Here is a 24307-nt window from a genome sequence, read left to right as displayed (position 1 = left end):
ACCAATCCCGCCCTCTTTAAATGTAAAGTCATGGATTCAGATGGTGCAGAATGAACAGAAATTTTGTTTCCCATCTTCTTATGCAAAAATGCGTTGAGAAAAAAATTCTAATTACTAATCTTTTAAACTAAAACTGTACAAAAAATTGTACATCAAATCTCAAGGTTCTCTCGATAAGCCCCATTGACAGGACAATCACCAGTTAAATTCATTCATTCTAGTAATCTACAAACTAGGAATCCATGATGATTAGGAATTCAGGAAGTTTTATACACACAGCACCTTCACCTCCATTACCACTCAGTGTAGCTGCGAACATGTCAATGAGTAGCCGTGAACATGTCAACAAGGTAAACTGATGACTGAGCCTGGAGCTCCACCTGCCACCCAACCAAGACATTTTGTTCATTATTCCGAAGAGGAACTCAATACATCAATAGCAACAGATAGTTCTGACTCCACCACATTATCGGGGTTTGTTTCTCCAGCCTTGTGTAACTTGATGCCATTCTCTTCCCTCCCTTCTGCTGCAGCTACACACTCCTGGAATCTGAAGCAACTAATGAGATGGTCATTTGTTATTCCTGCAACCTGCATAAACGAGTATATGACAGTGGGTCCCACACTCCGGAATCCCCGTCTCACTAGGTCTTTGCTTATAGCATCGGCTTTTGGAGTTTTCACCGGAACTTGGCGAGGATATCGGAACCTGCTGACTATAGGCTTGTGGTTTACAAAGCTCCAGATATACTTGCCAAATGACCCAAACTCATCTATGACCTGTCATCAGCATATAGCAATTGAGGAATGTCCAATTATTACACATCCGTAAAATGGTTTGTGATAAATGACCCAAACTGCTGGAAATCATCAAAACTGATAAATGATAGGCCTTGCCAAATGCCAACTAAGAAAGTCGGCATGTTGAAAACAAGAAATGATTAGGTGCATGAGTAACTCTTGAAATAAGGTATAATATGTCAGGCTTAAAATATAAATAAGTTTGTCCTGTACAGTACACAAATTGCACATGGAACGGGACTACAGTTCAACTACTTTGTTCACCTAACCGACATGACCAAATGATAACTAAGCTGCCCCTGGTACATGCATCTTCTGCAGATGGAAGTCTAAAAAGTGCCATAAGAATATGAGAATCTACCTTAGATATTTGACGTGCATTCTCAATGATAGCACGTAGCTTTAGCTCTGATAAGAGAGAGCTTGCCGGGCTTCCTGGTGCTATTATCATCTTTTCATTAAACTTTGAGACAGCAACAGGATCGAAATCTGCAAATACTTCCCTGCAAAAGAATATTTTCAGGAAATAAAAAGACCAAGAAGCAAGGATGGGAAAATGATTTCAAGAAACAAGTTATGTCATGGCCAAAAGTTCGGACATGGATGTGTTGATAAATGAAAAACATAATTGAATTTTCAGGAAGAATACCTAAAGATATGCCTTTTGATTAAAATAGCAGGCCATGTAAGTTCAGCCAAAGCACCAGAAAGGACAAGCAGCTCAAACAATTTCCTGGATGAGATTGGGGATATTCAGCAAAAAGCCAAAACTGGTAATATAATCAAATATCAAAAAGGGGTACCCCTTCAATCAATATGAAAGCAAGCAATGTTCTGATCCCATACTTGTCATCATGTACAGGAACCCCCCATTCTTCATCGTGGAAAGCAGCATAACATGGCTCTGGTTTCAGCGACAGAAAATATGTCAGCAAATAAAATCTACGAGAAGCATATCAGCACTGCAAGGCAACATACAGGAGCAATGGCTTTCACAATCACATTGCATACTAAAGCTTGAGTGTCATATACAATACAACTTACAGATACATACAAGTTACTTTTCCCTAGTTTTTGTCTTCCCTCTCTAATTGGGTGCTTTCTCTTGAATGCTCTGTGTACTTGGATTGCATCCCTTTGCACTCTTAATGAAATTTGAAAAACTTTTCAAAGAAAAAAAGAATCACATCTTATTGTGGATGGATTTAAAGTGTTAAATCTCCAATCTTTTAACCAAATAACAACAAAACAGTCAGAGAAGCAACAAGAACTAATTAAACTTGCAAGACATGGTATTTTAATTCATTCAAGGCAATCATAGTCATAGAACACAAACTGCAAGGAAAAGCAAACATCTGGACGCCAATTTTTTTTTTCTAAAATATTGCCTCCAACATCAGATAAACTGCAGAGTTATGCTCATTTCTAAACTTCTTGTAATGCGGTACCTCCAATGTAGTTAAGTTATTACAAAATACTAAAGGCAATGTTGAAAGTATATCTGAATTTAAGAAAACTAAGAGACATGAAGTAGAGTTATTAGATCCTTTTGCACCAAGTGACCTATCAGTACATCACTTAAGATTGGGCAGGGAGAATATTTCACCAAATGAAAATGTTCAATCATGTTTAAATTTATCATTTGAATGATGAAGTCATAGAAACAGGGGCTTTTACTTGACTGATTTCTCAGTTTAATAGGGTTTTATCTAAGAATCTAGATACGAATCAATAGTCAACATAAAAGAGAGAGAGAGAGAACTAACAGACAAATAACTTGAACTCAGATCAAAATCTTGTGCAAAACAATTTAAATCCGGAAACCGACCACAAACATGTGCAGAGCGAATTACATTTAATAAAGCCCAAATTCTGATTGTGTCAGTCAGCCACACGTATTTCCTACTGAACTCTATCACAGCCATATTCTCATTCCTCCATTAATTAAACCCCTTCAGTCTATTTAAAAAAGATGCGTTGGTTCACTTTTCAGTTCAATAGAATGACGACTGCAACCATAGTCACTTGAATTAAAATTGATGCAGGACCAAACCAATCCAAAACTGGCTTTCCCAGAAAACAAATACTTCACAATGCAACTTTCCTATTTAAATCTGAGCCCATATATTAATAAAATAATTTGATGCAAATTACTAAAAATTTTGGCTCTTAAAAGGCGACCATTACAATTTACACCCACATACTGCTAAACAGAATCATCCAAGTTAATCCCATCTCACTTGTCTATTCTTCCAATGTAGAAGTATTGACTTGTAAAAGTATTCAACTACCAGTTAGAGAAGGAAGGCAAGCTGTAAGACAATGTTAGGTAACAGCAGACATTTCTAGGGACTGTCTGATCTTGCATGAGATTGTCTGCTACTCGGAATAGAAGGAAAGAGCGGATATGTCCAGCAGAGAGATCGGTGGCCCCATCCAGTGAAGAAAACATTCAAATGAAAAAAAGGCACAATATGTACTACAAAATCGTGAACCTTTGGAAATTTCAGTAATTATCCAACTCCAAAGAAGAAAGAACAAACCTGCATTCGGTGTCAACCACGCACATCTCTTCTTGGTCTGCAATCCCTCGGGTAGAGACTCCAAACCACCATCAGAAACCACACTTCTTGGCTTGGAAGCAGACAGCTTTCTCCTACTCCCCAGACTATTCGACCGAATCAACCTGCCAGTAGAAGCTCGACTATGAAATGAATCCGTAGAAGCATCAGATGAACACGAAGCGCTTAATGACAAATTGAAGTGTAACAACTGCTCGTGCCGTCGAAGCATTGAAGACACATTGACAGAATGCAGCTGGGGAGAGGAAGTAGCAACCCGAGAAGATTTACAGGCTTTCATATCTTCGGCCAATGTAGCCTCCCCGGCTGATTTCTCCATCTTTCTCAATGGCTTCGTACCAGGTTTTCGTGCAATCAACAACCCGGTCTTGTTCCCATTCCCCGCGGGACCAAGCACCGGCCTTGCTTCGGAATCAGACACATTCATAGACCTCACCCTTGGAGCTCCCGACATCATTAACAACCCCTTTGGTCCAATACAAATATCGTAACAAATCTTTCAAATCCTCAAAATCACGAATTCCGCAAAATCATCCAAAACCCACCTACAAAATCCACTGAAGTTAGCATTTTCTTTTCTTTGAGGCTCAAATCACTCCGAAAACCCTAATTCCAAAATTCAAAATATAAAAAGTCAATTCCTCTAGCTGCATTCATTGACCTGGCCCCTCGAGCTGCCAGCACGGATTTCACTTTTCCACCATCAAATTCCCCAATTCCAGTCCCTTAGGGTTCGTTCAAAGCACTAAAACCCTGAAATATCTAAATCCCACAACCCCAAAACCCCATTTTCCACTGAAACCCAGATTTCAAATCAGCACAAAACCCTAGGAAACACGACCCACTTGGGATTTTACGGACACGAATAAGAACTTCATCAAAATCAGCAAAATGGGTTCACCTTTTCCTCTTTACCAGAGCCTAGGGTTTACATGTAGTCTTAAAAAGAGCTCTATTTTATTGTATTCAAAATGAGCTTGGAAGAGCCTCGGAAGACTCAGATTCCGTTGCGTATTATGACAACTGAGAGCCTCAGGAAAAGTCTAAACTGCGTCGTTTTCAGGAGCGCCTCACACGAAGAGAAAAAGCTGACAACATTTCTGTGCGCAGTGCGTAGGTCCTGCGGTACACCTTTTCTTCCGAGAAAATGGAAGTGGAAGTTAGGGAGAAACTGCAGGAAATTGGGTTTGCAGTGGCTGATAGAATTAAAGGGAATTGACGACGAAGAGAATCGAAGAGCGAACGAATGAAAGGAAGAAAGATGGCTTCGTTAAGTACAGGGAAACTGGGCGAGCTGGTTTTGAACTGTGTTTTACTGGCTAAGCCCCGTTGAATGGCTGTTTTCTATAGCAAAATCTGATGAAAAATTCTATACAGTAATCATTTACTACCCCACAAAAATATATTCATATCTTATAAAAAAATACTTTTACATTTAAAAATAAATAAAAAATAAAAATAAAAACTATAAATTTATGGTGTAAAAGTTAATAAAGATTAATATATAGAATTCCTCAAATCTAATATTCTTCTCTGTGGGGAAAAAAAATGAGATTTTCTGTTTTGCCCTCATCAAAATCAGATTCATTATTATCAACCGTATTTTCAATCAAAATAGGTTTGAAATTTGAAATTTTTTAATAAATTAAATATTTTTAAAATTAAATAATTATTATTAAAATATAATTTTTTAATATTAATTTTTTTTAATTTAAAAAAATTAAATTATTTATTATATTTTATATAAAAATTATAATAATTAAATGAGATGAGATAATTTATATCGTATAACCAAGTTACACAAGCGAAGCCTGAATCTCTTCAAACCATATAAAAGGGAAAGTAATTATTTTCTATAGTATGCCATAATCTAGTTGACGGAGTGCAAGCATACAGCTTCTTACTTCAAAGAAATGAATTAGTGTTAATGCATCTATAAAATTAAATCATCAATTTTGAATAAGCAAGGTAAATTATCAATGGAAATATAAATACATCAGAGCATGAAATTACTATTTATCTCAAAAATTTAAATAATGAAAAATATAAATTTAATTATTTATTATATCCTTGACACATTCTCATGTGTGAAATAGGCTCTCCACTAATAAGTGAATTAAAATATTTAATTTTATGGGATGAAGTGTAAAATTAGAGTTTAAATTCAGGTCCGCTCTAATAACATGTGAAATCGTAATTTTTTCTACAAATTTAAGTTAATGAAAAAAAAAATCAAAAATTAGCTTAACAGACAATAAATTGGAAAATATTAGCAATTAATTAGTTTAATCTTATAGATATGGCCATGGACGAGGCAGTTGTTAAACCAAGGGATTAATCGGTTTCTTTTATGCTTTAGATCACATTTAATTCTGTATAGCTTAAAGTTTGCTTTAATTCTTTCGGTGCATCATGTAATGATCAACCCAATGTAAAGAGGAGAATTCAAGATTTGAATGGTTTAGAGCAAGTGACGATTGAAGATTTAAGATTTGCATTTTCAGACTTTAGTTTATTTAATTTTAGCCGTACAAAAAAAATAAAAAAAGAAATGTTACAAATACAAAAAGATTATACAAAATAAACCCATGAATTGATGTGACTTCATGAAATCCGTTAAATCTACTTTATAGTAAAAATAATTTTACAATCTGACATTCCACATCCACTCACATAATTATTGTATAGCTAAAGTATTTTCCTTTTCTCCTATTATTATCATTCTCGTACTTTTTTCTTTATGTGATTCTTTTCTTCAGAAAATTAGACAGATGCTATCCCAAATTTCTTGAGGTTTCACATCAAGATTCTGAAACCCTGGACATGAAGATGCCGACTCAAGCTGTGAAATATGATCTGAATGACTAATCCTCAGTCTGATAAATTCCAAAAGTCAAAAAGGAAAAAAGAAAAGCCAAGCAGTAAAAGAAAGGTGCATCCTTTGTCGTATATTAGAAAGAGAGATTTCATTCTTTAAAATCTGCAAAAGATGGGTTGGCATGGCATGCAACGATTGGAGTCTGGACGGACTATCACCTTAATGCAGAGAAGTACTGGAAAAAGCATATAATTTTGAAGGAGAACGAAACACATACCTTGAAGACTTACAAATGGAGGAAAACAAACCCATAGAGGAACTCAATGAGCAGGCTAATTAGCAAACTTCTTAGTCCGGTTTGGATACACAAACCATCTCGTCTCATTTTATTATTATAATTTTTTTAAATTCTCATATAAAATATAATAGCAAATTCAATTTTTTAAAATTCTAAAATAAAAATTATATTTTAATAATATTTTATTCAATTTTAACAAAACATATTATCTTATCTGAGTTGTATAACCAAACGAAGCTTACTGACAATGGGAGGGGTATATAAAACATGAAGAAAATTTTTCAAGGCAAAAGAAGAAGAAAGGATTCTTCAGATTTGCTATTTACTCGAGACACAATCAGCCAACCATTTGGCACTTTGTTTATAAATCTATGGAAGTTATTTAAAACTTCTTGACAGACTGTTATAAACCCAACTATAAGATTTACTTTTATGTAAGAGCAAGGTTGGGGAAAAGAAAATGTTAAACAAACTGAGCAGATCAAACCAACAGGACATCCAAAAGCACCCGTGAGTATTTTTATTGGCTTGGCCAAATGAGATGGTTGGCTAAAATTTGTATAATTTATATAAAAAACACCCCACATTGAATTGGACAAGTCTAAAATAATTTAGACTTTTGTTATAGTAATTGGTTAAAGATGGAGAACTAGAATTGATTCACCAAATATTAAAATATTAATTTCTTACTCCTCTCTCTCTCTCCCGATCTGTAATTACTTTCTTGCATAAATTTGTTACTCCACTATCTCTTTCTTCTGCTCGATAACTCATCTCCAAGGAGTATTCGGCATGGGTATTCGGTTGATAGGAAATGGGCATTCGGTGATTTTGTAGGAAATGAGTATTCGGCTTGATTTCTGGTTGAATTTCTGCATAGGAATTTCTGGTTGAATTTCTGCATAAATTTTGTATGAATTTCTGCCCAGGATCTTAAAATGTCTTGTAGGTGTTTTGTAGGTGCAGATTTTTTATTGATATTGAAATAAGTATGTTAATTGCTAGATATTTGATAGTGATTAAGAAGTTTAGATAGAATTTTGGATTAATTTCAATTTTTGGCTATTAGCATTAAATGACCTAGAAAAATATGATCTTTTTAATATTAACTTAATTATAATATAATTATTATTAATATTGAATTGGTAGAATTATAAAATGTGATATAAATAAATTAAATAAAAAAATTATTAATTTAATAATATTTTATTATTATATAGAGAGTGAATGGCTAATTCAATGTGAAAATTAAATTTAAATAAAATAGACAAATGTAAAAAAGTATGATATTAACTAAATTTTGAATATGCATTTAGCAAAGCCAATACTAATGCTCTCAGAGAGTTAAACCATTCTGGAGTCCCATCAAAACACAAGCTAATCCAATATTTGCTAGGATATGTAAATAGTGCCTATCAAGTCAAGCACAACATCATTTTACCATTGAATACACCACCAAAAGCGATGCCAAGAGCCCCTGAACACCGTCCTGCTAAAAAAAATCAAAGGAACCCCCTTTGCGCTTCCACAGTTCATCACAGTTCCACGTCCATGTGATTAACTGAAATTATAAGATCCGGAAATGGCATCTGCAAGCATCCAATGTAATGAAGGAGTTAGTGATATTCGTAGGCAGTATAATTAACAGTCTATACTTAATACAATTATGGTCACCACTACTCAGCATGAATTTTGTTTGCTAGTTATCGAGTTCTAGCTACAAGTTTTGCAAGTATTCAGCAGTAAAAAAACTATCATTCTCCATTGTTTGTGGCTAGCTTTCCAACATATTTACATTATTGCAGAAGCATACGTTTCTTTTAGCAATAAAATCACCATCTTCTTGATGTTTATCTGCATGTCAGTATGTCACCATCTCCGCTACATGTTATAACTCGTATAACTTATAAAAAAAAAAAATGTTATAACTCGTATCCTAAGTGAGCCATCATAATGGATGAAAAGTTTTCTTCTGTGTAGTTCCTTCCAGAACATATTAACATTTTGGGAAATCATGGCCAGCATTCCTGACTCTACAACAAATTAGATAAGAGTAAGGCACAACTAAAGAAGAAGATGGATATACCCTAGTAGACCCCTGCCTTGCCATGTTCGGGGTGTCACTGTTAAGTTAATCGGTGCACCCTGCCTCATAATTGATATTGGTATTGCACGACCTTGATTTGTCTGAGCTTCAGAAGCAAGCCTTTGTGCCAAATTTTCACCAGCTTCGACACTCCCAAATTTGACAATCTGATCTCCCAGCTGTAAACCATCCTCTGCTGCTGGTGATGCATCAGCTATCTCATCAACCATGGCAAATGGTAAACTGACAACCAGATCCACATCCATAGAGTTGGGAGAATCTCTCACTAGAACATTGTGGAAGGATGTAGATGGGCCAGCACTGGGAACTGCAGAGTGTTGGCTGTTTGACCCCTCATCATTGCCTTGCATATAGGCAAAACATGCAGTCAATGTGTTGCTACAGTTTTACTCAAGTAGACATGACCATTTTAGATACAGTTTTACAAGGACAAGACAGGAAAAAAACTTATAATAATAGAAGTTAGAGAACTTCACAGTTCAAACTGAAAATTATTCTCATTTGCATGTTGTTATACCACATTAAGTAACCCTGTATTTGAGATAGATGAAAAATCCATTGCAGGTAGAAAGTAATGCTTAGCATCTATTTAGATGTAACTCCTGTGTACTTCCAATGTGCTTGGGTAGTACCCACATAGCTTCTATTAATAAAATTCCACTTACCAATCAAAAGAAGTTAATGCTAAACAGCTTGAATATTTAAAACTAAAACTTGGCTGCCAGAACCAGAACCAGAACCTGCATGGTTAAGCAGGTAAACCCTACCGTTAAGCAGCACACTACTTGAAAAGCTAGATAAAGCCAAAGTAAGCAGGTTCTCATAACTATAGATGCTGTACAAGTAAGACCAATTAATAAAGAAATTTTCTTCATCTTCAAGTGAAACAATATGCCATGTTCAATTAAGTCAAACAAAACAAATCCTAACTGACAAACCATTTTGATATCATGTTGAAACACATAAGATCAGAACAAATATATGTAGCTTTTGGGGAAAACCCCATAATGTCTACTTCACGGGTTGAACTAGACATCTCACAGAAACAAATTTGACAAGAGAAATAGATTTCATCATCCCACATGTGCATGAACGCTGCGGAAGCAGAGATCTTATGGGGTAAATGAGGCTCTTTTTTTTATAAGTGGTAAATGAGGCTCTTACTAAAGTACTATGAGGTAAAACTGGAACCCAAGGTTCTGTAGAACAGTATGAACTAAGAACTAACAAACAAAGAATGGGATAATTGCCCATGACACAACAACCAGAATTAAGTAGCTAATGCATTAGGCTTAACAATTGCAACTCCTTACAAAAACTTCAAGAACTCACATAATTCTACAACTAGGACAGCATTAAAATAAAACAAACATTTTGGAAAACATCGTATTATCCAGCTTACAGTCAGGATCTAGAATATACAAAAGTTTGTAAGACTTTCTGAATACTGCCACAAAATGCTGAACAAAAAGTATCACAATTAGTGAGCAATAATAAGAAAAAATGTCATCTAGTGAGCACTAACAAGTATCACAACACAGTATAATAACTTATTGTTTACTTATCAAAAAAAAAAAACTTATTGTTCCTTCAAGATCCACATTGTAGCTAGAAATTCTATATGTTATGATCATAAAAATGTCATATACTCACTTGAAAGAAAAAGATCCTTAAACTACCAAAAATAAGGTCCCCAAGTTAAAGACCTTTAAAAAGGTTATTTAGCAGGGATCCATCCAAAACCTTGATGGAAAGGCTGACTTGGCATGCCATATATCAAAAGCAAAAAATAAAAACTAAAACTAAAAAAATAAATTGGTAAAAAAAACTTAAGGGGGAAGGTTTGCCATCCTCCACCGGGGAAGGGGAAGCAGAGGGTTCCGTTTCCCCTCCCTATTTATATTGTTTTTACTTTTGATATGGCATGACACATGAACAGAGAACTCCAACAGAAGATCCTTCACTCAGTGACTTTTGTTTTCTTTTAATGTGGTAGTTAGAGGATATTTTTCCAAGTGAAAACAGGACTAAATTTCAATTTTCCCTTTTTTCTTTAATATGCAAATGTTTCTACCTTCAATCAATGAAGTCCCACCAAGTAGCATCAATTGATAATACTTTCTATAATATCTCTCTCAACAAACCTAGGTAGAATGACATTTATTTCATCTAGTTACCTTGGTCTTTTGGGGGTGAAGACTTAGAAGGAAGCCTTGCTGAATGCAGAACCTGTATGTTCTGATTTATTTTCTCTGTTATCTCTCTGTGATCACTCCGTAGCTCTGCCCAACAGAGAAGAAAATAAAAATTAAGATTAACAAAACGATTTAGACAGAAACTTCTAGAGCAACACTGATAGGACTTTCAAAGTTGCTATAACTGCAGTTGCATAATAAGCAAGCCCTTAAATCAATAGTATATTAATCATATCACTTTCAGTTGCATAGATAATCCGAACAAATGGGGCTCACTAAAAGTTTGGCCATCTATTGTAGCCAGCATCCAAAAGGGTATGCTGAAGCTCAAATATTATGAAGTCTCTATCTCCACGATTATTTTTCTTCATTTACTATATAATATCATCATCACAATGCTTTAAAATTAGGTACTTCACTATGAATATTAACATTGTGAAAGCATGGGTATTCAATCTTGGTTATGATTACCAAGTTGTAACGAAAGCAAGGGCTCCCACACAATAACTCTCATAATAACTTAGATTATTGTACTCATTCCTCATGAAGGCTTCAAAACTCTGTAAAAACTCGAATTCAATTTGAACAAACAAGACAAAGGGTCATTGACAGTCATATGTAAGTACACAAACGTACATATATGGATACATATATATATATATAGACGCATATATAGATACCTACATCTATAGAAGATCACACTTTTCGCCATCCAACCAACATGCATTCTACACTATGCATCTTAAGCTACCAGCATTGACACAATACATCCTCAAACTACCAAGAAGTTATAATATACAATCTCCATTAAGAATCTAAGATCCAACTGTCAAAATTGTGTCATCTTATCTATTTTTACCTGTCTTTCATTCATCTCAACGACCAGAATTAGAAGAAGATACTATTTTTCAATTTTTAATAGTTGGAAAATTTAATATGTCAATGTTACTACTTAGGAGTGCAAATTGTAAAATGCCAATTAGTTGGTGAGTGTAAAATATATTTTTCTTCCTATATGTGCGTTATGTATGCGTTATTTCTCTTCAATATGCTCCACCTTTAGTTTGTATTTACGCTATAAGACCTTTACAGCTGATAACAAACGCATGCTCATTGCGCAATTCAACACAGAAAAAACAACCATCTTACCAGAAAGACGGTGCCGCTCTGCTCGTACCACTGGAATGTCAACATCCGAGCGAGGAAACCCCTGCATAAACCAAACAACAAAGGCCCCAGAATTGTCAAATCTACAACACGTCTCTTTGAACGGCATCTACACCAAGACTACGCTTACTTCCCGATAAAAAAAAGAGACGTTCATAGCACCTACATCGTATAACTTATATTTCCCAGTAACTTGGGAAAAAAAAAAGGCTAAACTACACTGAGACCAACATTAACACTTTTCTCGTCGAAATAAATTTCCTTAAATCAAATAGAGAGCTCAATAAATCGGTCAAAATGATTGATTTAAAACAAAATCGAGCTCAAGCTACCAGTTAAAAAACAAGCAGAACACGGAAAAACTAAATCTTTATTTTTCCCATTACTCGGCAATCAAACAGAAAACTAACCCAAAATCAAATCCGAAACGACAGTATGCGTAATCAAAATGATTGGAAAAAACAAAATACCTCAGAATCGACGAGATTGCCAGAAAGGCCAGGGCCGCCAGGCTGACAGAGGCGGTCGATGATGGAGTTCATCTCGGTCTCTACGGAGCTCCTCTTCTCCATCAGAGTCATCGTCTCCGATTTTAGGTTCGTGGCCACCATTCTCTTCCCAGTTCCGTGCGGATGATTTTATCACCGCCTTCTGATAATACTACCTTCTGCTGTGTTTTGAGTAGCGAGTTTATATACCAGGGGTCAGGGGTGTAAAAACAAAACCGATAGAACCAGTAAATTGAACCGGTCCGGTTTTGTATCGAGTTTCATTCAGTTTGATATTGGTTTTATTTTTTTTAAAATCGGTCCCGTTCTAATTTTTTTTTTTCTAAAATTAGATTAGATGGATTCATATATATATATTATAATTTTTTATATTATATATAATTTTTATATATAATATATAATTATATATAAAATAGTTTTGTATTATATAATAAATTATTAATTAATATAATATTAAATTTTAAAATCTTATATCACTATAGTCTATAATACAATTATAATATATATTATAATATACTACAATATATTATCACTATATTATTATATACCATAATATTATATTATATATATTATATAATATAGTATATAGTATATTAAAATAAAAAAAGGACCGAAATCGGTAAAATTTGAAGTACCGATTTAGGGGGTAACGGGTACGAAATCGGTTCTTGAAAATATAAAACCGATGCATACCAATTTGGTCCTAAATTTTATCCAAAATCGAACCAAACTAGACTGTTACACCCCTAACAGGACAGTGAGGCATGTGCAGTCTTTTGCGTTCATGGTGGGCAGTTTGGTAAACTTGTATCAGATGCATCATCCATGTGTGTAAAGATATAATTGATTCGGTTGGGTCCCATTTTGTATAAATTTTAAAACCAAATCAATATACACCAGTTTTGCATTTTCAATGACTGATATCGCACTCGTTACCATCATAAAGGCTAAATCGATACTTTTAATTTTACCGGTTCAGGTCCGGTTTAGTCTGGTTTTCCGATTTTAGTATTAGTATTACTAATGTATTTATCAAAATAAATATGTTAAAAATTTATTAGATCATAAAATGTAATTAATATATATACTTTATATTTAAAACATATGATCAAACAAATGTTCATGTTTAAGATTTAAATTTTATGTTATAAATTATAATATAACATTATTTTATATATAATTATATATATTATATAAAATGATATACAATATAAAAAAATATTATATATAATATTAAAAATTTATATATATACGAACCGGTTCGGTCCAATGTCGAAAAATCCAAAATCAGAATCAGATCGATTTTAAAATGGAGGAACCGGTCCCGGACCGAATATTTTTTTTTTCTTTTTCCAAAGGGCTGGGCCACCTAGAGATATTCGAAAATTCCGACCATATAAAATATATTTTTTTATTTTGTATCTTTTTTTAAAGTTTTTTTTTAAATCATTTTAATTTTTTTAAAAAATTATAAACTCATTAGAATATATTTCTTTAACTATGAGGGAAAAAAATTACAAACTCATTAAAATATATTTCTTTAACTATGAAGGGAAAAAAAAAAAGTTAAATCGGGAGAATTTGTCAAAAGAATTATAGGTGGCTTAAATATTTTCATTTGAAAATGCTCAAATGTACGAAAAGTTTATATTTTTAAAAGTTTTAGTTTTATAAGGTTTTGTATAAATATTTTTTAAATAAATAAATAAGTTGGCTAGGACCAATATTATTGATTTTGGTTTTCACGACGATAAAAAAATGTCATGTCGGTATTATATATTTAATAAATTTTGTACAATTTATATCATATATCTATGTCACTTCTAATTTATTTCTATAATTGTTGTTTTTGTTGCAACGAGAATAAAGAGTTAACATCAAATTAATCTACAAAAGTTGTATAAGTAGGGATGTAATCGGTCTGATTTGATCTGATTTTGGACAAATTTTAAAACCGAACCGGTATATACCGGTTTTACATTTTCAAAAACCGATATCACACTGAATATCTTCCTAAATCGGTACTTCCAGTTTTATCGATTTCGATCCAGTTCGGATTGATTTTTCAATTTTTAATATATATTAAATCTCTAATTTCTTATAATTATATATATTAATATATATTTATATATATAAATATTAGTAATACACTAATACTATTAGTATATAGTAATACTATTAGTATAGTACTATTAGTATATGTTAGTGATAAATATAGTAATTAATATACTAATGTGTATTAATATTACTAATATATTTGTATTAGTATTACTAATATATTTATTAAAATACATATATTGAGAATTTATTAAACCATAAAATGTAATTAATATATATTTTATATTTAAAACTTATGATCAAATAAATATTCATGCTTAAGATTAAAATTTTATGTTAAAAATTATAATATAACATTATTTCATATAAAATTATAATTTATAAAAACTATATATAATATTAAAAATATATAAATATGTGAATTGATCTAGCACAGTCCTAGAAAATATAAAATCGATACTGAACTAGTTATGATCGGTTTTTAAAATGGAGGAACCAGTCCAAAATCGGACCGAACCAACCAATCCGAGCCGATTTTCTGGTTCTCCAGTTTATTTTGATAACCCTAGCCATTAGATCAGTATAAGTTGTATCCATCATGTGTCAAGGAGGTGAGGAAGTTAACATAATTATATATAATGGGCATGCTCATAGAAAAAGGCATGGCAAGTGGGATTGTGCAATGATCTTACTCTAGGGTTTTTCATATTTTGATAGATCAAAATATCAAAAAGGATATTTCATGTTATTGTGTATGAATTAGACCACAATGAAAGGATATTTCATATTATTGTGTAGAACAAAATTTTAGAAGAGAATATCTTCACATAGGTATGTTCGATATTCTCCAAACAACAGCCTCTAATAGTAGCCTGCCACATAGACCCCACATCCTCCCAATGGTGCGGTGCGGTTTAGAGGAACAAAAAATTTTCAAGCCTCATTGGTCTCCTCCCCTCTCTCTCTCTCTCTCTCTCTCGCACGAAAACCTTTGAGATCCAATGGCCACCGAAACACTCAAGCCACAGAAACCCTTTCCCTCTCTGCAGCTCAGGCCACCGAAACCCTTTGGGATTTGTTTTTTGAAGTCCCAAGTGGTGTGGGAGGTAGGTATAGAGAAACATTAATTCGTACAAGCACTTTTGCAAAGAAAAAAAAAAAAAAAAGGGGTATGAGGTTAAGCTAGCTCTAGTTGGAGTCCAACAAAAGAAAGAGCATGTGGTTGGTGCTGGGTTGGTGATGAGACTCAGCAGCATCTGCAGCAATATTTTTTTCCTTTTTTATCCTTCTCGAAAGTGATGTAAGTCGTGTACTCAGAGAGATGGTAAATATGATTGGTTTCATTTGGTTTGTGCCATCCTGACAGTTAATTTTTGTACTTTTTTTTCATCATAGTTCAAGACATGAGTTTCTAATTTATCAAGTCAGAAAGGAAGGATCTGCTTGTTGCTTTGTTTTATAGTATATTAATAAATGTAGCTATGCAAGAAGGTTGTGCTTGTTGCTATGTTGTATAGCATCTTAATAAATGTAGCTTGTGTATGTACATGGTGCTTAAAATAGTCTTGCAATATTTTCCACAATGTCCAGGAATCAATGAAGATCGGAGTCACATGGGTTTGCGACATGCTTCGTGAAATTACTTAAGTACTCCTGATTATTCACATTAATGGTAAACAAAAGCTATTAGTATGGATTAGTAACCAATATAAGATATTAAGAACATTAACACAATAATTTGGTTATGAAGGAAAACCCTTTGAAGAACTTCTCAAAGGTAAAACCTTGCAAGGCAACCAAAATCAAGAAAGCCAATTTTATCGATTGAGAGTATTAAAAGTAAAACATTTACAAAATCTTTGTAACTAGACACGCGACTCACTTGTCTTCTACCGCAGTAGGTAGTCAGAACCTCTGACACTCTCCAATTTTTGTCTTTCCTACTGGAACCTCCAGTGGTTGAACTTGAACACGGCAACTTCCCCTTGGAGTATGCTCTCACTCAATCCCACAGATTGAGCCTTTTGGAAAATCTTTTTCTCAAGAATTTTCTCTTGCACGATCTCTTGAAGTTTTACTCAGATATTCAAGCCCTCAATACTTGTGAATGTGTTGTTCAAGTGTTATTTGAAACCCTTAGCCGACTCCTTTACAAATAGGCAATTATGTGATTGATTTGGAGAATGACTGATATGAACCCGCAAGAATGAAATCTCTTGAACCCACAGTCAATTTGAAAACTCACCTAAGAAAACCAAAATCAAGTAATGGATGGAGGATTTAAACCCGATAAGAACTCGTCTCAAGAAACTTAAATTATATTAAAATCTAGACCCGTTGAAGAACTCGCCTTAAGAACCCAAATTACAAAGGAGGAACGCCATAAAAATTGTGATTTACTTTTGATAAGTTCAAAAGTTTAATCAAGAACAAGAGGAGTAAAACTCAACTCATAATGAATAAATTCATCAAATTTCATAAAATTTCTTAACATGAGGCAACACAAAGTATTTAAACTAAAACATAATTAAAACCCTAACTAAAATAAAACTCCTTTTACCCAAAATGCCCCTGGATGAACAGTGGCGCGGCTAGAGTAATGCTACAGTAAAACCCTAACCCTAGTTCAATAAAATAATAACTTTCCCAACATGCACTTGTATAGGCCCCCTTAAGTGTTTGCCATAATAATCTCAATTATTCTAAACTAATAAAATAAGTCATTTAAATGAATTAAACAAGTTGAAAGCCTTCAAGTCATGTTGTTGCCCTCTTCCATAGCTTATCAAATGAATCAAAACTGAATTTTCATCCTTTAAGCCCATCTTGAATACAATTTCAAAATGTGAATATGAAATAGTTGTTTCCATGGCTTTATTATATGCAAAATCTGATAAAGGCAAATGATACTCCCTCAAACGTCCATGTAACAATTCAATGAATGGCAAATGATACTCCCACAAACGTTCATGAAACACGTTAATGAATGAAAAATGACACTTCCACAAACATTCATGCAATATGTCAATGAATGACAAATGATATTCCCACAAATGTTCATGCAATACATCAAAAGTCTTCCTTACATTAAAGTTATCCAACAAACCACCATGTTTATCACACACAAGCAACTTAAGCATAAAATTGGTAGGCACACAAAATCTATTCTCTCTAAACAAGTATCAATCTACTTTATAGAACTTACCAAACGATGATTTCTCACATGTTCCATATACACTAGCAAAGTCATCATCATTAGCATGCAATTCCTTATCATATTCAAGTCTCAATAATTTTGCATCTAAAATGAAGACAAAGACATACTTTTTGCTAAAGCATCAACCACAAAATTTTTCATACCTTATGTGTATATATTAATACATGAGAAAAAGTCTCAATACAATCATCTCGCTTAGCACGTATTCTAGTCAACAACTTACATTATCCATTTAAGTGTGTCAACGACTCATGTTCTTCCAAAAAAGATCGGTTAAGAATTGTCACACCTGACACAAAATAAATCTAGTGCTCTATCTCCCTAATAAGTGGCAATCCACTAAACACACTGGTAGAAAACACGACCTCATATCCCTGCAACAAAGAGATAACAATACTAGGTAAACATACGTCAATGTCGTTAGTATTAAGACTCGCCTTAGCATAAAAACTCACTTTTCTCTTTATTTTTCTCTCACTTTTTTCACTTTATATTTCTTTTTTACTCTCTTTTTCCCCTTTCACACTATATTTTTTTTCACTCTTTTTTTTTTTTTTTCTGTCTCCCTATTTTTTTTCATCTTTTTTTGTACTCTCGACCTCACAATTATTTTTCAATTATTCTCTCTTTTTCTTGAGGTCTTAGTCTCACCATCTTCTTTTTTCCTTCTCATTTTTCTCTTTTTACTCTTTCTTTTTTTATCACTCTCATTTTTACTCTTTCTTTTTTGAGCAACCTCACTTTTCAGTTTCAATTGGTCCCCATGGATCTGTGTTGGAGTTAAAGGAGCAAGTTTGATTGTTTTTCCATTCTTTTCAAAACTATACAGGTTCATTGGCCCATCATGGATCACCTTCCTATCATACTGATATGGCTTCCCCAACAAAATATGATCAGTATGTATAGACACTACATCACAAAGGATCATATATTGGTATTTCCCAATTGAAAAAGATATTAGCACTTGCTTATTTACCTTAACCTCCCCACAATTACTCAACCACTGCAACATGTATGGTCTAGGGTGTTTCAAGGTACGTAAATTTAATTTCTCAACTAAAGTAGTGCTAGCCAAATTAATACAGCTCCTCAAATCAATGATCATACTACATACCTTGTTGTTGATGTGGCATCTAGTATGAAAAATGTTCTCACTCTGTTGCTCTGTATCATCCATTTTAATTTGTGTATTGAGTGCACATCTAGTAACAAGAGAATCACCATACTCTTCTTTCTCATACCCATTTTCAACACTAGACTCACATCGCCTCCTATCTTTCACACTTTGTAGATTTTTAATTCTTGCTTCTTGATGATCAATCTTATCTCTCACTTCAACCAACACAAAGTTCAACCGCTCAAACTGTTGTTGCATGGCTTGCAACACAAATGATGAGTTATCTACTCTCCCATTGGTGATGAGCTACTTCGATGAGACATTATAAGGTGTTGCACAAAAGAATGTTAGTGGTAAAAAAGAAAACTTCACACACTCCCTTACGTGTTTACACTCGAATAATAGCACTCCACTCGTGTTTCACTCTTAATTGGTTTTTTCCCGATAATAGTCTCACACTTTCTTGCATTTTACTTCAAGAGTTTTTCCACTCAAGTTCTTTAAGAACTAATTGAACTCAATCAAGACAAAGCAACCTTGTTTTATCCCAACTAGTAATTAGGTCCAATAAACAAGAACAAGAAAAAATATGGAAGGAATGAAAAAAAAATGACACGTGAATCAAATAAATTATACGAATGAAACAGTAACTATAAGACAAGATACCAACTAGAGTAATGTATGCAGCCCCTTTGATGATAAGGCTGAAGAAAAAATTTTGATTTTTTTTTTGGACGATTTTTTTTTCTTGTCTTTTCACCAACTGATTTGATCACAATCAAGAATAAGCAATTGAGAAAACCCTAACAATAACTCAAAAACCTTAAGACAAGTGATATAGGGCAGCCCCTAAAACAAGAGATTTCAGCCAACAAATAACCTAAAACAATGAAATTCAGCAACCCTAACAATAGTGAAGAAATCTAGCAGCCACCTCTATTTTTTTTTCTTTTGTAATCAATCCTAGAACAATGAAATTCTAAAATTATATCTGCAAGAAATAAAAGATAGAATCAGACTTAATTGGAAACCTGACTCTGAATACCAAATGATATGAACCCGCGAGAATGAAATCCCTTGAACCCGCAATCAATTTGAAAACTCACCTAAGAAAGCCAAAATCAAGTCAATGGATGAAAAATCTAGATTCGATAATAACTCGTTTCAAGAACCTAGATTATATTAAAATCTAGACTCATTTAAGAATCCGTCTCAAGAACCCAGATTATAAAGGAGGAACGCCACAAAGGTTGTGATTTACTTTTGATAAGTTCAAAAGTTTAATCAAGAACAAGATGAGTAAAACTCAACTCACAATGAATAAATTCATCAAATTTCATAAAACTTCTTAACATGAGGCAACAAAGAGTATTTAAACTAAAACCTAATTAAAACCATAACTAAAATAAAACCCCTTTTACCCAAAATGTCCCTGGATGAACAGTGGCACGGCTACAGTAATGCTATAGTAAAATCCTAATCCTAGTTCAATAAAATAATAACTTTTCTAACATGCCCTTGCATAGACCCCTTAAGTGCTTCCCATAATAATCTCAATTATTCTAAACTAATAAAATAGGTCATTTAAATGAATTAAATAAGTTGAAAGCCTTCAAGTCATGTTGTTGTCATCTTCCATAACTTATCAAATGAATCAAAACTGAATCTTTATTCTTTAAGCCCATCTTAAATGTTAGGCTCTTGCTAAACACGTTCCAAGTGGATTGCATCAATTATTGCATTGTCTCTTCCTTGATTTTCTTGGCCCTTGAACTTGTAATTGGCCCATCTGGAACTTGCAAAATATCTTTAAGATTAGGCCCACCTTAGTTCCCATCAAAGATTCTGCTAAAAAGTTTATCCAGAATCTCAGTCAGATACGTTGCTTACTATTTGCGAACATCTCGGACTAGATCACTTCTTCTCGATTGTGCCAAGTTCAGATCAGCTTCAGTTTCTTCAATAAAGCTTGCATTTTTATCTTTTCAGCTAACTCTTAGACTCGAAACATATATATGACTCTTGTAGACTCTTATCTTATAATATTAGCAATATTTGATAAGAGTTACAATTCAAGCACTTATCTTTATCGGATAAATACTCATTCTTATCGGATGCAATCCTATAGTCCTATTTAAAATTACATTCATTCATAATTCGAATTAAATACAGACTCATCTAATCCTTGCCAAACATAAATTACATTTACACTTCGGGGAAATGATGCGTTTGAGTTGTAGGTGAGACTTTTGAAGCAAGTGGATTTTCTTTCGAGTGGGTTTGTTTGTTGAATGGACAGTAGTGTAAAGAGGAACTATTTTCCTTTTGAAAAATACTTTAGCTACAAAATAATTACACAAAAATAAATCTACAAACTGATGTAGCTTGAAGTGGTACATTAGTTTGTGGGTTTATTTTGTATAATCTCTGTGTCTGTAACAGTTCTCTTTCCTTTTTGTCGAAGTGGGTTCCCAAGTTTTATTTTTTTCCCTATAGTGCGATGCGGTTCAAATTGTTAATATGTGTTTAGCTAATGTGTCAGCTCCTTATTGGCTTTCGATATACCCATTACATAGAATATGCCGCTCTAAAGAGAAACTGATTTTAGAATGCTTTTGTAGATTTTTTAATATATGAGAATAAAGCACAAAACTATGGATAATATTTTTTTAATTTGATGGAAAACCCATCAACCTAACATGGGACCATGGGTATGAATTCTCAAAGACACATCTTTAACTTTGGTAATAGTTTAAATTGCTCATTATTTTGATGTGAAGTTAATCAAGATTATTTCTAAATTGTCTTCAAATTCTAAACCCAAAGTGAGAGTCAGATAAGTATATGAAATTAATTTCATTGTATTTATTAAATAGAAATGATATTTCCAGTTCTAATGTGTGTTAGTTCATTCTTCATTGTACTCGCTTTGAAAAAAGTAAATAAATTTAGGACCCACGTGAAAAAATTAACTCTTTAATGGCAAACCCCAATTTTTCTTGAAGAGAGTCCGCAAAACTTACATACCTATTACCTTTCGACTTTTGTAAAATTATATTTTATTAAATATTCAATCTATTTAGAAAACTTAAAACAAGAACAACCACATCATATAACTATCTTTTATTGTAATTTAAGCTTTAAAACTTTAGGAAAATAAGTATCGATTCCATAACTTTAAGCTAAAATATTTTGATATCGAATCCATATTCTTTGCTCTTAGTCTTTTATTCTCTATTGCATCAATCGAAATTCATGTGAAAGTTCATATATATAGATTCCCAACTGGGTGAGATGTGTTTTGTACTACTCTCACCATGAAAGATGCCAAGCACGGATAAGAGTTTTTTAAGTTAACATGGAGCATAAAAATCCTACCCAAGATTACTTTTTGGGACAAAGAATAATATAGATGGTTGTGTAGGATTGTTTAATGCGGATATATATAGTAATGATAAATATATATATATATATATCTACAATAAAAAGATATATATATATATATATATAATATATGGTTAAATATTATCACATAATGATAAATATTATAAATATATTTGATGTGTATCGCTATTTTATTTTAAATCTTAAAATTCATATAGTAAATCCAAGAGTGATCTTAACTACCCATTCGACAGTAATAAATTCATCTCATTAATGCATATTATTGAACTTGATTATAGTAGTAGTGATAGTTTAAAGTATGCAATTTCTTTGTAACCGATTGTTAAAAAAGTAGATTTTATTTTTTATACGAATATTAAACTTATTTATTTATTTATAAAAAAATATGAGATTTAAAACGTATAAATAATTTCTTATTAGATTAAACAAATAAAGAAATATACAGTAAGATGAAAGGTAAATATAAATAAAAAATAATATTTACATTCGTGAATATGTAAATATCACATAATTTAAAAAAAAAAAAATAAATATAAAATTTATATAAAAATTTAATAATAAGTTCCATTCTTTTTAAAAATAATTATCTAATACAGTGAATACACTCCACGAAAATATTACCAATCCGAAAAGAAAGGATGTTGCTACGTCCAAATCCTCTACCGAGATGTTATTTTTTTACTTTTATTTTCATCATATTGTTAAATATTTAAAAAAATTATATATTTATTTAAAAACATTTATTTAATCATTAAATAAAAAAAATAAGAATTAAAAAAAATTTCGGTACACTACTCCTGTGGAAAAAGCATTTCCCGAAAAGAAAAGGGTCTTGACTGGACATTTCTTGGTGAGTGTGCCATGAATAATGCCATAAAAGGTCTCGAAAATGGAAGACAACTTGGAATCAGTAATTTTTTGTATTTTACTATTTTCATATACATAAATTAAAGTGATTTGGGAGTAAATAAGAAATTAAGTAGATAATAAATTGGTGTAGCCCACATCTAAACATCTATAAGCATGTTTTGTACGAGACATAATGGGCTTTTAAAAATCATAATAATAATAGTGATGGAGTTACAATTTATTTATATTTTATTATCAATTTATCAATAAAATAATATTTTTTTAAAAAAAATTCAAATATATCAAATCAAAATTAAAATAAATATTTTAAAAAATATTATTTTATTTAAAGATGGTAGAAAAATTATAAAGAGGTTGTAACTCTATCATTTCTAAAAAAAAAAAAAAAATAATATCTCATTATTTAGCTACACAAATTTCAAGTAAAATTGGACGACATTGCATAAATATTAAATATTAAGTCTTGTTTAGATATAAAAATACTCTCAATTCATCACATCTCATCATTATAATTTTTTTAAATTTTCATATAAAATATAATATATAATTTAATTTTTTCAAATCTCAAAATAATAATATTATTAAAAAATAATATTCTAATAATATTTTATTCAACTCATCTCATTTTATCTCATCTCACTATCCAAACGAATCATAAATAATTATAAAAAGATTCTAAATATTTAGTTCATATTCAAAGGATGATAATTAAAAACAATTTACAAATTTTTGTCAATCGCCCATTTCCTAAAATTATAATATATATATATATATATGTTTTGATATCACAAGATTAGAAAATGGATTGTGCTTAATCACGATGTCGCGAGTCCATATTTTGTAAATCTTGTTAGAAAAATTAAGTGCCATCATCATAATGATGGAGAATATTACACATCTATTACATTGAAAATGCAGGAATTCCATGAAAGATTATAGTTTGAAAAATTAAAAAGAGTGTAAATGGCATATGCTTTAGTTCATGCCATAGTACCAACTAAACTGAACCTTAATCCCACAAAGGACTAAGCTTTAATGCTTTAGCATAAGATTTGAAGGGACAAAGCATTCTTTCTTAAAAACTAAAATGGAGAAAAAGCAAGACTCGTAGTGCTTTGCAACTGGCAGGGGAACTGTGGCAGGGGCTTCGATTGTCTACCTAG

The 24307-nt window shown here is 32.3% G+C and overlaps 2 protein-coding genes across 2 annotated transcripts; both read right to left on the bottom strand.

Annotated features, from left to right (window-relative positions):
- Nucleotides 1-93: 93 nt before the first annotated feature.
- Nucleotides 94-4716, bottom strand: LOC108981927. Its single transcript, XM_035691195.1, has 6 exons — nucleotides 3345-4716; nucleotides 1648-1705; nucleotides 1451-1534; nucleotides 1163-1304; nucleotides 466-780; nucleotides 94-380 (listed from the first exon to the last, which is right to left on the bottom strand). Exons 1-6 carry the CDS (start codon nucleotides 3838-3840, stop codon nucleotides 321-323), a joined length of 1155 nt encoding a protein of 384 aa, XP_035547088.1. The 5' UTR covers nucleotides 3841-4716; the 3' UTR covers nucleotides 94-320.
- A 3055-nt stretch (nucleotides 4717-7771) lies between these two features.
- Nucleotides 7772-12706, bottom strand: LOC108983617 (26S proteasome non-ATPase regulatory subunit 9). Its single transcript, XM_018955318.2, has 5 exons — nucleotides 12439-12706; nucleotides 11951-12011; nucleotides 10784-10888; nucleotides 8586-8949; nucleotides 7772-8088 (listed from the first exon to the last, which is right to left on the bottom strand). The coding sequence occupies exons 1-5, from the start codon at nucleotides 12577-12579 to the stop codon at nucleotides 8067-8069; spliced, it is 693 nt and encodes a 230-aa protein (XP_018810863.2). The 5' UTR covers nucleotides 12580-12706; the 3' UTR covers nucleotides 7772-8066.
- Between the last annotated feature and the right edge of the window lie 11601 nt (nucleotides 12707-24307).

Source organism: Juglans regia, chromosome 6 (assembly GCF_001411555.2).
Source record: "Juglans regia cultivar Chandler chromosome 6, Walnut 2.0, whole genome shotgun sequence".
Lineage (NCBI taxonomy): Eukaryota > Viridiplantae > Streptophyta > Magnoliopsida > Fagales > Juglandaceae > Juglans > Juglans regia.
Note: the sequence above shows the minus strand (reverse complement) of the source record. Positions and strands in the feature narration are given on the sequence as shown.

Bases quoted from the DNA above. Each gene is read 5' to 3' on its own strand.
- LOC108983617 (XM_018955318.2), bottom strand. From the start codon at position 12,579: ATGGTGGCCACGAACCTAAAATCGGAGACGATGACTCTGATGGAGAAG. The intron at 8,950-10,783 runs GTAACTAGATGA...CCTATATGCAAG, and splicing joins TTCACCCCCAAAAGACCAAG to GCAATGATGAGGGGTCAAAC. The intron at 8,089-8,585 runs GTATATCCATCT...GGATGCTTGCAG, and splicing joins CAAGGCAGGGGTCTACTAGG to ATGCCATTTCCGGATCTTAT.
- LOC108981927 (XM_035691195.1), bottom strand. From the start codon at position 3,840: ATGATGTCGGGAGCTCCAAGGGTGAGGTCTATGAATGTGTCTGATTCC. The intron at 1,535-1,647 runs GTATGGGATCAG...AATCTCATCCAG, and splicing joins GTTCCTGTACATGATGACAA to GAAATTGTTTGAGCTGCTTG. The intron at 781-1,162 runs GTAGATTCTCAT...TGCTGATGACAG, and splicing joins ATGCACGTCAAATATCTAAG to GTCATAGATGAGTTTGGGTC.